The 16210-nt window shown below is 42.5% G+C and overlaps 1 protein-coding gene across 1 annotated transcript in view; it reads left to right on the top strand.

Moving 5' to 3' along the window:
• The first annotated feature begins 1306 nt into the window (after positions 1–1306).
• The window catches only part of LOC124794258, a 265910-nt gene continuing 251006 nt past the window's right edge, over positions 1307–16210 (top strand). The window contains exon 1 of the mRNA XM_047258083.1: positions 1307–2139. Coding sequence (XP_047114039.1) covers positions 1858–2139 — 282 coding nt within the window. The 5' untranslated portion in view covers positions 1307–1857. The remainder of the gene's footprint in view (positions 2140–16210) is intronic.

Here is a 16210-nt window from a genome sequence, read left to right as displayed (position 1 = left end):
TTCATATCACCACTGTGTGTACAAAGCAGTTCTCGTCTGTTTTTAGTACTATCTGTGCAAACTTGAGACATGTATAATATGGATTATAAAACACAGTTTATGCATATGACACTTGTCTGCTTGCACATGTCCACATTTTTAATATCCATGCACTTTCGAAGTTGATAATGTGTTCTGCATTAACCATAAGTGAAATTCTCTTTTTGATTTAACTTCACAGGTTAACATAAAATCGTCCTTATCGATCTTCCTAAGGCCGGACAAATTTATCTCTTGTTATATCATGAATTAATCCATATTTTTCCACAACATTTGATATCGGAGATTCATATGTTTACTTTCAATGTAGCAAATGCCTGAAAACGGGTGCAGGACGCTCTATGTTTCACATACTTGGCTAATAATCTGCCAGATGAATGCAATACCACTACTTTGTACAACTGTCAACGTAATATTGTCCATCCTTTAGTTTTTATTACTATAAAATGGCTGTGTGCAGAAAGAATTACTGGAATGAGCCCGTGTATTTTTGTCGGTGGAAAAGAATTAGTGTTTTGTAAAAAAGAGACGTAACTTAGTCTTACATCAGTTGATTTTTGCATTCTTTGAAATTTACACACTTCCTTATACTTCCATGGTTTGTGGACCGATTGTGTGATGAGTTCAGCACTCTCAAGAAAGCTCACAACGTTTCACGTCCACCGTGACAGTGAGTTAGTTTTATCCTGGCGTATAGAATTAAAGGGCATTGCAATTCAGAAGCAGTTACATTAAAATCATTGTTTTTGATAACTATGCAGGGATATTTCATAAGGTTAACTGTTTAGCAATGTTGATGCTTTGACACTGTCGATAAACTACCGACGTCGGTCTGTAATAAGAAAATATTAGGGTAGATAATTTTGTGTCGCAAGATATTATTTTAATTCATGGGCTCTGTATTCTTTCAGCCTGCGGAACTCACGATGTCACTCTACGTTAAGTTCGACCAAGGAAACTCATTTTAAACGATCTTGGTGCTAACAAAAACGTTTTACTTCTAGTTCTTGCGCTAAAAAATAAACTGGTGAAGTTATATTTTACATTAACAGGACACAGATAACAAACATTGTCTGCAAAATAATACTAAATCTTGTGACACAGACGTTGGACTCTTACTTACGCAGAAATGAGCGATGCAATGAGTTCTTGTTTCGAAAGCGTGCCGCCGCTCAGTCAGCATGCTATGTGGCAGGTAATTGGTGTGACGTCACACGTTAGTTCTCCCCGAGTGCCGCAGAGCGCGCTGCAGTTCTAAAATGGCGGTTGAGTGGTGTATCTGGTGAAAGTTCTTCCAAGGTTTTTTAGTTCATTAGTGGTGAGAGAAGCTGACGGAGCGCATGCACACGCAGCCACGTACTTTGGTCACTTTAGAGCATCTTTAAAAGCCAAAGATGATCTGATACGTGTTTGTTTTGGTGTACAATGGTGATAAATAGTTCGCTCCTAGTGAATGGAGAAGTGACAACTCGTTCGAAATTTTTACTGACCAGAAGCACAACTGCCGCAAAGTCAATGAATAATTTTATTTTACTGTATTGCCGTGACTTGGTTACTTAAGGCCGCTGTCTGGCAGTTACTGTTTTCAGTCGTGAACATGTGATGTTACCGGTGAGTGTAAACACTGGTGTGCAGACATGACATTAACAGCAGAAATTCTACCGTTATTTGTTATGTACACAGAGAAATATTTACGTGCAGCGTGCTTTCTGAAATGTATACATAGTTTTGGAGCGCCAAGTTCGTACTGCCTTATAACGTAAAGTGAGAAAACGCAATCAACATTGTAAACCAGTGACTTGTGTATGAGCTTTAATAATGTTAAGACAGCCAAATAGCCGAGGTAGTGATAGCGGTTACTGTGAACTTCAACCGGCGAGTGAAAGACATTTTCAGATATGTGATACAGATCTAATTCCGCCCTTGCATCCGGCAGGGGTGGCAAAGGAAGATGTGGAAGGGAACAGTGGAACGACAAAAAATAATCGGATGACTGGATCATCATGTCAAGCTTTAAGGCATGCTGTATCTGCTCTGAACAGACTGGACGACTTCACTTGTGAGAAAATAGGATCTGGATTCTTTTCGGAAGTCTTCAAGGTGAGTGTGTGTTGCTTGTATACTAATTAAACACCGAAGATTATCTTTCCTACTTTTGCTTATCTGTAGGTCTACAACAAATTGTTACGTGTTATTCTTAGTAAAATGTATAACGCAAAAAGAATTGTTGGTTGGAGACTAGCAAATAAATAGAAGCTCTTTGAGCAATATACACAAATAATAGCTGATAGGTTCTGGAGAAACACTATATCTGTAGTGGTTAAAATTTGAAGAAATGCATCAACATGACAAACGAAGGGCCCTTTCAGTCAGCATTTTATTCGGTCAATCAACCTTGTTAGGAACGTTAAATTATGTATGATATTGTTACTTGCACACACCATATTATTTTAGGCTGTAGCGTTTATGGTAAAGATAGAAAAATAAATATCAAGTACATGTTGTTGTAAAGCTGGAAGTCAATCAGGATACTCCTATCATATCGTCTAATCAAGACTTAATTTCATATGTATGCATATATTGGTGGCATGAAGTAGGACGTTTGCATAAAAGCTTTTTTTACCTCTTCTGAAGACAGTTGACCGTGGTTTGCATTGCATCTCGGTTAAAACATTTTGCACTAAATATTTTTTTTTCAGGTTAAAATGTCACACAAACCAGTCGTTATTGACAAACATGTTAGGATTCATACTCCTGTGACACGTAGAAATAAAGATTACTGGAACGAAAAGAAAAAGAACCCATGTCCATCACTGCTGGCACATAATCACTTGCTGACCTTGAATAGAAGTGTCAAGTCTGTCCAAGATTCAAAATGCCCTTCAGGAAGCTTAGTATACACAAACGAAGGTGAATCTTACGTTACATCTGTAACAATGAAGTGTCTGTGTGACATAACGTGTAGGTGTCGAAAAACAGTGGACTCCTGCCTTTGTGCATTATGTATAGAATTCATTGTCGAAATTGCTTTGCACAAATATATAGGAGTTAACAACTGAACAAGTATTCGTTTGTTTATGCGAATGTGCGTATATCCAGGACATTTTATCTTATGGTTTAATGCAAAGTTGCAGAATCTGCATCTTCCTCTGAAACTTGTAATGGATAGATACACAAGAAGTGATAACAATTCTCATTGTGGTGAAACGGCTGGAATGGAACGGAAAGCTCCTCATTAATTACTATTTCGAATAGTTATATCATTTTCTTTGATCGCGATATTGTACCGAGACATAACAATTTCCACACCGGTATGCCATGGTTTTGCTGGGTACTCCCATTCAGAACGCCAACCCACCGGTTATTTTATCTCCCTTCTTTACCCATATACAGTAAGTACTGTTCTTTCGATTAGACGAATATGGCAGTTTTTATATTTTTTTGTTTTGTTTAAAGATTAGGAAGTTACTCCCATGATCTTCATCGCTTGGAGTGGCAAATCCGTATTGCTAACATTGTAAAGGATATTTGTAGCAATGATCCCTCAGAAACATACCAAAGTAGGCGAAGATAGCATAAAAACCTTGTTAGATGTGACAATCAGTTAATACGCCACATTTAGCTCTGGTTATTTATGTTGCTGTTTTGAAAACAGGAATCGAGTCTTGAAATTTGAATTTGTAGTGCTGTTACACTGTCCAGCTGTATAATTGTATGTGTAGGTATATGGATTGTTGGCCGTATTATGCCATTCTAGTACCGGAGTAACACCTTGCACATGTATAGCTCTGCTACTTTGATACCTACGAACATTACAAGTGCGTATGTATTAGCGTCACTGTGCTTTTGACTAACCGTTGTTTGAGCGGAGAAGAGCATTGCCCGTGGCCTCTGATGCTTAGCGGCATATATTGACTTTTCACGTCGTTTCCATAACCGCTTTTGCTATAAGAATCTTAGATTGAGTGGGTGAACCGGTTTGTAATGGTTGTGAATATGGAGTAGCAAAAGCAGAATCGACATTCTTGTTTCTCTAGAGTTACAGATTCATGATGAAACTTGCTTTGGTTCAAGTTGAAATGCAACAACGAAGATGAACTTGAAAGGGGATGGACCAGGTGATGTACGCTTGGTAGTAAAAAAGCAGACAACAGAATCGACAGGAAGCGCTCTTTCTCTGATCGGCATGGATTAGCAATCAACACACGCCCTCTGGATGCTGTGTTGTGCGAGACAATGCGTTGACGTAGGTGGAGAGCCGTCGCTTAGCCGAATCCCGTTACGTTGAATTGTATAGGCATTCTGTTGTCAAAACGTGTCTGTAGTGTTTCATTCAACAATGGCTCGAATGGCTCTGAGCACTATGGGACTTAACATCTATGGTCATCAGTCGCCTAGAACTTAGAACTACTTAAACCTAACTAACCTAAGGACAGCACACAACACTCAGCCATCACGAGGCAGAGAAAATTCCTGACCCCGTCGGGAATCGAACCCGGGCGTGGGAAGCGAGAACGCTACCGCACGACCACGAGATGCGGGCTTTCATTCAACAGTTGTGCAGTATTGTGGCGGTGTATCTTGCACCGGGTAGAACGTACGAAGGGCGCATACCGGGAATTAAAGTACAGTGATTAAATTGATAGCTGGATAACAAGAACATAAGTGTGTTCTGCGTTCGTTTTGATTTGTAAAAGACTAATCCTTTGAATTTCTGTTTGCTTCCAAAAGATTTCGATAAAGCATGGTTCTTTTTCGTGAACTCGTAACATTTATCAGACGGAATAGGAGCAAATGTGAGCAAATTCTTCGCACAGCCATTTAAAATTAAATCAGACAGGAGACCACTACCCTCTACTGAACTGCATCACCTACACTTTCGTGACTCTCACATTGGAGGATACTCCCAAAACGAAATAGCTGTCATTGTTTGCACTTAGAATGAGTTGATTACTGGCACTAGGGAAAACTTATATAAACTTCCTAAAGACTTATTATTACCATATGTATTTAATCGGCGAAGTGCATAGTTAATGGTAAGGCTAGAGAGTGATAGTGCCAATGAATGTGAGTGCGAAATGAAGCATGTGGTTAACAGACTGATATGTAGCGTAGCCTGATGCCTGCTTTCCCACCACATTTAACGCACTTTTTACCTGTGATAACGATAACTGAAATGTTTGTTGAGAATACATGTAATAGAAAAGTTTGATTATTTTTTCTGTGTATTATTTACATATCCTGTATGTTGTACATACAGGGTGTTCCTGGAGGAATGATCAGTATGCAGGGATATGACAGGAACGATCATTCGAAACAAAAAAGTCTAGTAAACATCGGCTCTAAAATGGATACATTGAGAGCTATGAGCAGTTGCTTCAGAAGAAGAGGCATTTCACACAGCGATGAGGAACAAGTCCTGTTCATGGTTCCGAAGGTGTGCACTTTAGAGCCCTTGTTTACTAGGTATATTTTGGTCCATGCTACCTCCTCCAAAAGTATGGAAACCAAACAGCTTGCAGTGCAACATACGTGTTTCACTGTATCGAAGATGTAGTGCTCATAGTTGTTAAAGTATGCCAATGTTTCGAATGTTCGTTCGTGTCATATCCCTGAACACTGACCGTTCCATTTAGGACACTTTGTATTCTACGAAAAACACCACGGCTGGGTGGGGAGGAGGGGCAGTAGAGGGCAGAGCGTAACTTTTCAATTGGCTCTGAGCACTATGGGACTCAACTTCTGAGGTCATTAGTCCCCTAGAACTTAGAACTAGTTAAACCTAACTAACCTAAGGACATCACACACATCTATTCCCGAGGCAGGATTCGAACCTGCGACCGTAGCGGTCGCTCGGTTCCAGACTGTAGCGCCTAGAACCGCACGGCCACTCCGGCCGGCAAACTTTTCAATTGGTAATGACAGTTTGCTCCCGTCAGATACTGGATTGTTGATAGTTTTGGACCTTCTATAATTGCAATACTTCGCCTTCCGTTTGCTGTAGAAAACTACTTACTTCAGGCGTCGTTGCTGCCTAGCCTCACTGAACTGCGTGAATGCTACAGGCGCTGTCCCTCTAAAACGCACGTTGAACAGTTTAGATATACCCAACAGCTTATCTGATGAAGCTGGGTTAATCCATTTGGAATGACATCACCAGCTTTTGGATGTTGAACTCGATTCGAGGCAAAATATACCGTAAATAATAAATGAGATGCGTGAACAGAAGCGTCAGGTTACCATGATCTTGTTCTGCCATTCGCGAAATTGTATGTGTTCAGTTTTCTAACGCAGCGTAGATAAATTCATTGTAAGATTTGCAGAAATTGTGTTGACAACGTTATAGGAAATACGTCGCAACGTTATAGGAGAATACATCGCGAGTAAATGTGTTAGTTTCACGGTGTTTCTGTTTTGGAGGCTGTCTAATTTATTTCGGATATTTTTTATTTTTTTTACGTATTTCTTCTTACCCGCCAAGCTAGATATCTGTCAAGTGTGCATATATAATTATTAATTCATCTAGTAATAGTGCCACACATAAAAACTTATACCATTCTGTATGTATGCACAGAGAGATCGTAATTAATAACGGTAACTACATTGGAGAACATCCTCATTTTTAAGAATGAAAACGCGATGCTGTTTGTTTACATTGCAAGTCGGCGTAACAGACTGTGAGATGGGAACCGAATTGTCGACAAAGACAGTAATATACTGAACAGAATCAAACTATTATGGTGTCGTTTCGTTTAGTTTAGCCGAATAGCAAAATATGATAGTAAAATGTAGTACATGTTATATGTCCTCTCTAAGAACAATATTAAACTCACAGTAATAAGTTTCAGTTGCTTTCATCTTATTACTGTCAAAAAAATGGTTCAAATGACTGAGCACAATGGGACTTAACATCTGAGGTCATCAGCCCCCTAGAACTTAGAACTACTTAAACCTAACTAAGGACATCACACACATCCATGCCCGAGGCAGGATTCGAACCTGCGACCGTAGCGGTAGCGCTGTTCCAGACTGAAGCGCCTAGAACCGCTTGGCCACAGCGGCCGGCTATTACTGTCAATTCCTGACAAAACTTCTCAAGTAGTGTAGCAGGGTCTTGAACAAGATATATTTTATTCGTTGTCTTTTTGGAATGATAACACCTGTGAGATGCATTAGAGGCGGAAAGAGGTGAAAAATGACCTAAATATCTCATACTTTCGTGTGAGTATTTATGTTATTAAAGGACAAGTCACAGGACAGCGCTTTCTTGGTTGAACGCTGGGCATCGTGCGCTTTGACTGAATTGCGTCACTTTATAACTAGATAACAAGCGAAATCAGTTCACCCACACATCCTCTCTTGTGTGAGCGTCATAGAGTGGACGATAAATTACCCGTGTGGATAGTGAAATCTCCCATCTGTATTGTAGCATCGTGACAGTTGAGACCCCATATTCACACGCCCCAGAGATCAGTTAAGACAAATTTCTTTGTAAGAAGATCCATAGTAACAGTTTGCTTTTTTTTTTCCTCTCAGAAGGGTCACTCAGCGCCTAAGCAAACAGGACTTATACGTATATGCATGTTGTGTATACTGAAGACAGTGGCGCAAAGGTAGAACTGAATGCATAGCGGTTGGCTGCTTCTAGAGAAGGAACTTTGGCTGCTTCTAGAGAAGGAACTAAGATTTTGAGACCTATCCGTATGCAGTAGTCATATCTGAGAGCCAGATGAATACCCTACACGCCCACGCTACATTAGATCTACCGCTAATTACATTGGTGAAAGTCAGATTTTTGTTTGTACAATGCGGCTTTATGTCGTATCCAAAAGTAAATTACCCCAGGGTAATATGGACACGTTTCATTAACGATGGCACAGCGTATTTAAATCTGCGTCCATCTTCTACAAGCCACTGTTTAGTGCCGTACCAGTTCGAAACATTAATGCGTTAGCGATTTGTGTGCTAAACCGGGATTGGAAACCGAATGCACTAGCCATTTACACACAGTGTTCTATCCATCGAACACCCGAGGGCACCTAACGAATGGATTCAAAGCTTCGGCTTGATGTATTTCTCCCCGTTCCCGAGGAACCGTTTTGAAGATGCACAGAGGCGCAGTGACAAACTGAAGCTGTTAGTAACTTTCTGAAGTGTTACCGTATGCCTATATGCCCAGCATGCGAAAGAGAGTTGTTACGGTTCGAGCCCTGGCCCAGGATTTGAAATTCCAAGAATATACTCTTAGGTGTTGCTAGGTGGTAAAGTGCCAGATTATGGCCTTCGGTCCCAGGTCGGAAGGTGCACCGTGGTTCGGAGTGAACTTTAACCTGTAGGTGCTCTACGTCAGTTCAAAGGGAAGTGCATATTACTTCCGACAGATAAGCACTTTTGTGTTCAGATAAACACTTTTTTGTTCAAACAAACCATCGCGTTGTTTCATCTTACTTTATATAGCGTTAGAGTGAAAGAAGTTCGTTTAATGACCGGTATTAGTCTTGGCCTATATTGATGAATCCGGCGTACAACATGCGAATGCCGGAATAACTCGTTGGAAAATACCGCGACCCGGTTTCCTTGTCTACCTATGACCAGGCCAAACTTGTATTTCATCTTCAGTGACTCGACGTCAACGAGTTTCTAAAGCCCAGTGTGTTAACATGGCCGGCCGCGGTGGTCTCGCGGTTCTAGGCGCGCAGTCCGGAACCGTGCGGCTGCTACGGTCGCAGGTTCGAAACCTGCCTCGGGCATGGATGTGTGTGATGTCCTTAGGTTAGTTAGGTTTAAGTAGTTCTAAGTTCTCGGGGACTAATGACCACAGCAGTTGAGTCCCATAGTGCTCAGAGCCATTTGACCATTTTGTGTTAACATGCCTCCCTGTTATCTTTAATTTGGATCTTACTATATTTACACGTTAGAACAGTCGAAGGTATCAGAAATTCATTAAGGCTCTAGCGATGCTTCTCGAAATACCAGTGGTAATCTGTATTCTGAGGAAAGGTAACTTTTACAGTTCTGCAAATACGATCTGTACGGCAGTGGAGTATTTAGCCCTGTATATTTGACCAGCTCAGCTGGAGAAAACTTGCCACTGTCAACGCAACGTGAGATCTCGAAAAGAAAAGTACAGTGACCACAGAGAATCAGGCACAGGTGCTATCGTCCGAACTCTGGCTTGACCACGTGAAGGAATGTAACCGAAAGTCCGTTGCTTGGCGTGTGTCCACCGGTCGACGTAGTATGCGGTGCAGAGCGTGACATTGGCTCCCGTCGACTGAGGGACGGCCCGACTCTCTCGCCCACCTTTAACCCCAATCCTCTGCTTAACTCTCACCTGTCACGGTATCCCTGGAGGCCGGCCGTTCTTGTCCCAGCTATTACTTGTTATACACGAATTCAGGATCTTACCGACTTATGTTCCCGCTTCGCTTAGTACGTTCGTAAAACGTGGGAGCATCACTAATCTGGTTTTGTGTTTTCATTATTTACTGATTTTGTTTTGTTCCTTTTATTTGCCGATTATCTTCGTCAAAACGAGTTTCGTAAATTTGATGTGGGAAACGAAGAGACCGGATTTTTACTTCAGTTATCTTTTCCTCTTACAATACTGGCAGGGTAAGGCAGTTCACACGTCGTAGGAGAGCAGGAGCATACCACATCCAGCAGGACCACGCCCAGTAAGGCATTGTAGTGGTCAAGTGGACTTTCGGGTGGAGGACAGCTTTATTTAGTACGATGCGCAAGATCACTCTCATGTCTGTTGTATACTCGGACAATGAGTCAGTTTCTCTGTCATGCGCGAAGTTCCTGATAGTCCTTCCCCGTCTCGTCTGGTAGTCAAAAACAGTGAATGACGCAGTGTGACTAATACTTCCGCGTACAGCAACCAGAGCATGGTCGTTATTATTGTTGTTGTCAAACATATGTTCTATTGTACACTGACGGAAAAACAACACAAAATAGGAGTTGTGCCCGATAAGCGGAAGTTCGTAGGTGTGTTTCTACATCAGAAAGATGGCGTCTGTTCAAATTTCGCCCCATCGCGTAAGAATGGCGCAGGTAGCGCCACTATCAGGATGCAAATCAGATTGCTGTAAATACGCGCTGTGATGATCGTGAGCATCAGTTACCGTTGAAATTATAGGTAGAGAGTTAATGTTAGTCAAGGGTGCCATTAGGATTACAAAGACACCCATAACCAACAGCTTGCTGAGTTCGAACGAGGTCATGTAATAGAACTGCGAAAAGCTGAATGTTCCTTCCACAATAGTGCAAAAACACTTGTAGCCACTGTACATGATCGCTGGCAGCGGTGGTCACGGGAAGGTACGGTCTCAAAAAGACAGGGCTCCAGACAGCCATCTGGCACTACAAGAGGGAAGACTATCTTATTCGGCGTATGACTGGCGCATCGTATTTCGTCTGCAACTTCTGTTCGAGCAGCAGTTGGCATCACAGTGACACATGGAACTGTTAAAAATAGGTTACTTCAAGAAATGCTCATAGCCGGACGCCCTGTAGCGTGCATTTCATTGTCCACATACGAGGGCAGTTCAATAAGTAATGCAACACATTTATTTTCTGAAACAGGGGTTGTTTTATTCAGCATTGAAATACACCAGGTTATTCCCCAATCTTTTAGCTACACAACACTATTTTTCAACGTAATCTCCATTCAATGCTACGGCCTTACGCCACCTTGAAATGAGGGCCTGTATGCCTGCACGGTACCATTCCACTGGTCGATGTCGGAGCCAACGTCGTACTGCATCAATAACTTCTTCATCATCCGCGTAGTGCCTCCCACGGATTGCGTCCTCCATTGGGCCAAACATATGGAAATCCGACGGTGCGAGATCGGGGCTGTAGGGTGCATGAGGAAGAACAGTCTACTGAAGTTTTGTGAGCTCCTCTCGGGTGCGAAGACTTGTGTGAGGGCTTGCGTTGTCATGAAGAAGGAGAAGTTCGTTCAGATTTTTGTGCCTACGAACACGCTGAAGTCGTTTCTTCAATTTCTGAAGAGTAGCACAATACACTTCAGAGTTGATCGTTTGACCATGGGGAAGGACATCGAACAGAATAACCCCTTCAGCGTCACAGAAGACTGTAACCATGACTTTACCGGCTGAGGGTATGGCTTTAAACTTTTTCTTGGTAGGGGAGTGGGTGTGGCGCCACTCCATTGATTGCCGTTTTGTTTCAGGTTCGAAGTGATGAACCCATGTTTCATCGCCTGTAACAATCTTTGACAAGAAATTGTCACCCTCAGCCACATGACGAGCAAGCAATTCCGCACAGATGGTTCTCCTTTGCTCTTTATGGTGTTCGGTTAGACAACGAGAGACCCAGCGGGAACAAACCTTTGAATATCCCAACTGGTGAACAATTGTGACAGCACTACCAACAGAGATGTCAAGTTGAGCACTGAGTTGTTTGATGGTGATCCGTCGATCATCTCGAACGAGTGTGTTCGCACGCTTCGCCATTGCAGGAGTCACAGCTGTGCACGGCCGGCCCGCACGCGGGAGATCAGACAGTCTTGCTTGACCTTGCGGCGATGATGACACACGCTTTGCCCAACGACTCACCGTACTTTTGTCCACTGCCAGATCACCGTAGACATATCTGAGATGCCCTGGTTTTCCGCCAAAAGAAACTCGATCACTGCCCGTTGTTTGCAACGCACATCCGTTACAGACGCCATTTTAACAGCTCCGTACAGCGCTGCCATCTGTCGGAAGTCAATGAAACTATAAGAGACGAAGCGGGAATGTTTGAAAATATTCCACAAGAAATTTCCGGTTTTTTCAACCAAAATTGGCCGAGAAAAAAAATGTGTTGCATTACTTATTGAACTGCCCTCGTACAACTACAGCTGCGACTTCAGTGGTGCCAAACGAGGGCTCATTGGAGGGCAGAGTGGAGGTCTGTTGTGTATTCTGATGAAAGCCAGTTCTGCCTCGGTGATAGTGATGGCCGCGTGTGGGTTTGGAGGAAGCCAGGTGAACGCCTCCAACGAACCTGTCTGGGACCTAGACACACTGGACATACATCTGGTATTTTGTTCCGAGAATCGGTTTCGTATGACAGCAAGAGTAGTCTCGCACTGGTTATCCCAAGCACTCTGACTGCAAATTTGTACGTCAGGTTGGTGATTCGACCTGTTGTACTGTCATTCATGATCCGTATTCCAGGGGCGTTTTCCAATAGCATAACGCTCGCCCATATACCACTGTTGTAACCCAACATGCTCTACAGGGTGTCGACATGTTGACTTGGCATGCACGATCAGCATATCTGTCTCCAATCGAGCACTTATCGGACATTATAATACGACAACTCCAGCGTCATATGCAACCGGCATTATCCGCCCCTGTATTGACCGACCAAGTAGAACACCCGTGGAACTCCATCCTACATACCGACATCCGGCACCTGTACGACACGATGCATGCACGTTTGTATGTTTGAATTTAGTGATCTGCGATTACACTAGTTTCTAATGCACCAACATTTCACATTTGCAATGGCTTTTGTCGCGTTTATATTAACCTGTAAACTTGAAACGTTTATCTTCGAAATATGAGACCCGTGCAGATGTGTTCCTGAAATTTCTTTGCTCTACATTAATTGTCCTTCTGTTGAGATTTTTTCTGTCAGTGTATTTATTTTTCGCGATCAGACCAAGAGTACCGCACGCAGCTAAAAGGTTTTCCTTCCACTAGATTCTATTTCCTGCTTTCTGCCGCGAGTCACCTTCTGTGCCAGTCTGCAGCAAGTTTTCTCTCCACCTGTTCCTTCGTCTGCCTAGTGCTCTTCCTCCTCGGGAAGTAAAATCCGCGGATCCCAAAGATAATCGATGTTTATCCATCCGAGCCTCACGACGTGCCCATACAAGCCGTTTGATTCTCATCAAGCCAATAATATTTGGTCTGTTGTAGATCTCACTCAGCTCACATTTGCGCCGGATCCTCCATTTCCCAGTGATCACATCGTGTACCGGATCACAGGTCTTCCTTATGACTTCCCGCACAAAAACGAGAACATTATTTAAGTCTTGCTTTTTCGGCCTCTGAAAGTTTCGCAGCCATAAAACCGCTTGGGTTGGATTAGTTTTTTGCACTGCTGGGTTTTGAAATTATTTGAGAGACAGCACGATTTAAGAAACTGACCGAGACTGAATACGATCGGTTTGCGGTCTGAATTCTCTCTTTGATTTCTGACTCACATAATGTATTCTGTGCAAAATTTTCCGGCAGATATGTAATATTATGAACACTTAAGGAGGACGGGTTCCGACTACCAGTCGTTGGAGAGATCCTCTTGAATAGGCATGAGTCCTGCTCATCACTAGATACTCGGCCTCAGGTTCATTCACAAGAAGACCGATGGTGCTCGCTGTCACCTGCACACTATCGCCCATTCGTATATTTACGTGTAAAAAATGAAACAAGAATCTCGAATGCTTACCACCCGTGAGTGAAGCTACAGTTCATTACTAAAGCAGATTGAAGTGTACACATGAGATGTCCTGGAGCACTGCTTGTCAATCGCAGTTACTACTCGTAATGCCATTTCTTCGGCTGGAATAAGTTGTTTACACTGTTGGTTTTGCTAGTTATGACTCAATCTGAATGACGTGTAGTTGTAGCTTCAGTTTCCTGTACGATTTGCAGCGAAGCGGTACTAAAAAATGATACGATTAGTGGATTCCGGTTTCATAGACAGTAGGTCCGCATAAATAATTAGAATAGCACACAGTACTTCGAATTCTTTCTTGCGACCGACATAAATTACTCATATTCAGGCCTCTTCGTACCAACATTTCCGGGTAAAGTAGTTGCAAAGACTTCATATATCAGCAGATCATATGCAGGAGTTAGCTTGTTGGCTGCGCTTTTCTAGCGAGAGAGCGTATACGTCGTGTATTGGCAAGCCAATGCAGCAACACAACATTAAGTACCTGAAAATGACGAGCAGCTGTCTCGTTGAATTACTGAGCAGCTTCCACAGCATTATCCGACGTAGCGCCTTTGAACCAGTGGAGCAGTTATTATGTTGGGCTGCTTTGGAACTGGTCAGGAATTGTGATAATTCAGCATGTATCAGTTTTATGTTGAAGGAAGAAAGCAGCAGAATATGAGTGTGTCATGTGGGCGTTACATTCGTTGGACGAGAAGCATCAACTCTGTTGGAGAAGCCATTCCAGGATCGCTCAGGTTTTCTCGATATGAGTGATTAATGGTATGCTTTCGGATGTTTATATTATGCATAAAATTGAATCAACAACTGGGATGAACATCCGAAAGCACACCATTAAGCCATGTCGCCATTCGCTTGGAATAATCGAGGGATACTACAGAAAACGTAAAAGCGTATAGTCATATGAGGATTCGAACCTCGCTCATCCCGATTTAGAAAAAAGTGAAGGAAGATTGTGTTTTAACGTTCCATCCATTAGAGACGCTTCCACGAGACATCATTGTTAGTGATAATTTCCATTTCAGCACATGCTCCGTTGCAGAGTGAGAGATATAATTTTTAATTGCCACAGAAAACAGGTTGACGATGTGATCGAAATTTTCTAGGATTTGTGGTACTGTAGTGCAATACAATGACCTTTAGGGCATCAAATGTTTTTCGTATTGCGCGCTTATAATCTGTCTTTAGTGAAATACTTGCATCTGCTTGGAATTCGCATTCATTCGCGTAACTGCTTTGGATTCAGTAGCGATAATGGAGCTTTTAGCGCTGCCAGTTGCTATTTTGGTAGCTTTCGTCACGTAAACGGAAAGGTGAGCCCGCAATGCGGCACGAGTTCGTTAGACTCCGCTGTCCAGGGGAGGTCGTAAATCTAGCGGCCACCTCTCCCTCCCCTACCCTCTCCTCCCGTGCCAAGCAAACCGCTGCTCATTTTTCATCGCCACCTTTTATACCAGCAAATTAGTAGGCCACAGGCGTATGTGTTTGACATTGCCATAGTATCCAAGTGTTAGCCAAGAAGTGGAATCTAGTTAGAGACGATCCTATCCTCTTGCTGTCCGGTTTCGTGGAGTCCTGCTGTATACGACACAACGGAAGAAACAAAATTTCGGTGTTGCTGCCAAAAGCAAATTGTCGCGTTGCTTCTTCCATCCTGGAGGTAAGTTTTCCATTGGATGCAACTGCGATGGCTTGCTGTGGATTTTTGCTAAGTCACCTGGCCAACTTCCCCGAAAAAAATCTTGGAATCGCACCCTCCCCGCATCACTAGACCACGAGGTGTCTCGCCAAACCGAAAATCGTAGTTACCGTAAAAAGTTTTGTGTACGTTCATCACAAAAAAATAAAACCTCAGATACCTTAAGAAGAGAATGTACCTGATGACTCTTTGAAAATATGTATGGCCATTGATTTCAACCAGAGTGATGCAAATGACATTTTCATTTTTATATTCCCAGTTAGGCTTTTTTCTCTCTCTAATCGTACAAACAGTCACATTATATTGTCGTCTCTCTTCATTACTTGCGTTGCATCCTCAACCAACGGCCTGTTCCATACAGATGTTTAGTGTTCTCGGGTTTGGAGCTCCTCTCCTGCGAAATTTCCCTTCGGCCGCAAGCCAGCAAGCTCACCAATCCTCGGGAGGTTTGCCAGCAAAGTCTGCGAATAGCGCTTCGTTCAGCCTGGTTTTGCCGACTACCTGTTTGTATTTGCGTTATCCTTGTCACGTTTTGAGTACAAAACAGCGCTGTTGCGAGAATTGTTTTTCGCTTTCGACCTGGTCTTGTGAACGCTGTTTGACTCTACAGAGAACTGACAAACTGTTTTATATTCTACGTTTAAGCTGTCGGTTTGACGAAGCCATCATGTACGAGAAGCCCTTCTTGGCAGATAGCAAGCACACGCTTGTATTTCGCTTGTAATTGTTCTTATTTATGATATGATTCATAGTCTCGGTATTTTACAGGGTGACCCAAAATTCTGTTAACATTTGAAGATATAATACTTCACGAAATAATGTAGTTAGAGAAGTAAAAATTGAAACACTTGCTTGAAGTGGCATAAGGTTCTCTTGACACCAAAAAAGTGCATAAAATGAGCAACATATGGTGCTTCGTATAACACAAAAGCAATAATTAGCATAACAGTTGATTTTTTGCAAAAATGTTATTTGTAACAAATGCATCAA

The sequence above is a fragment of the Schistocerca piceifrons genome, chromosome 1 (genome assembly GCF_021461385.2).
Source record: "Schistocerca piceifrons isolate TAMUIC-IGC-003096 chromosome 1, iqSchPice1.1, whole genome shotgun sequence".
NCBI classification, from domain to species: Eukaryota; Metazoa; Arthropoda; class Insecta; order Orthoptera; family Acrididae; genus Schistocerca; species Schistocerca piceifrons.
This window is presented reverse-complemented; position numbering and strand designations above follow the sequence as displayed.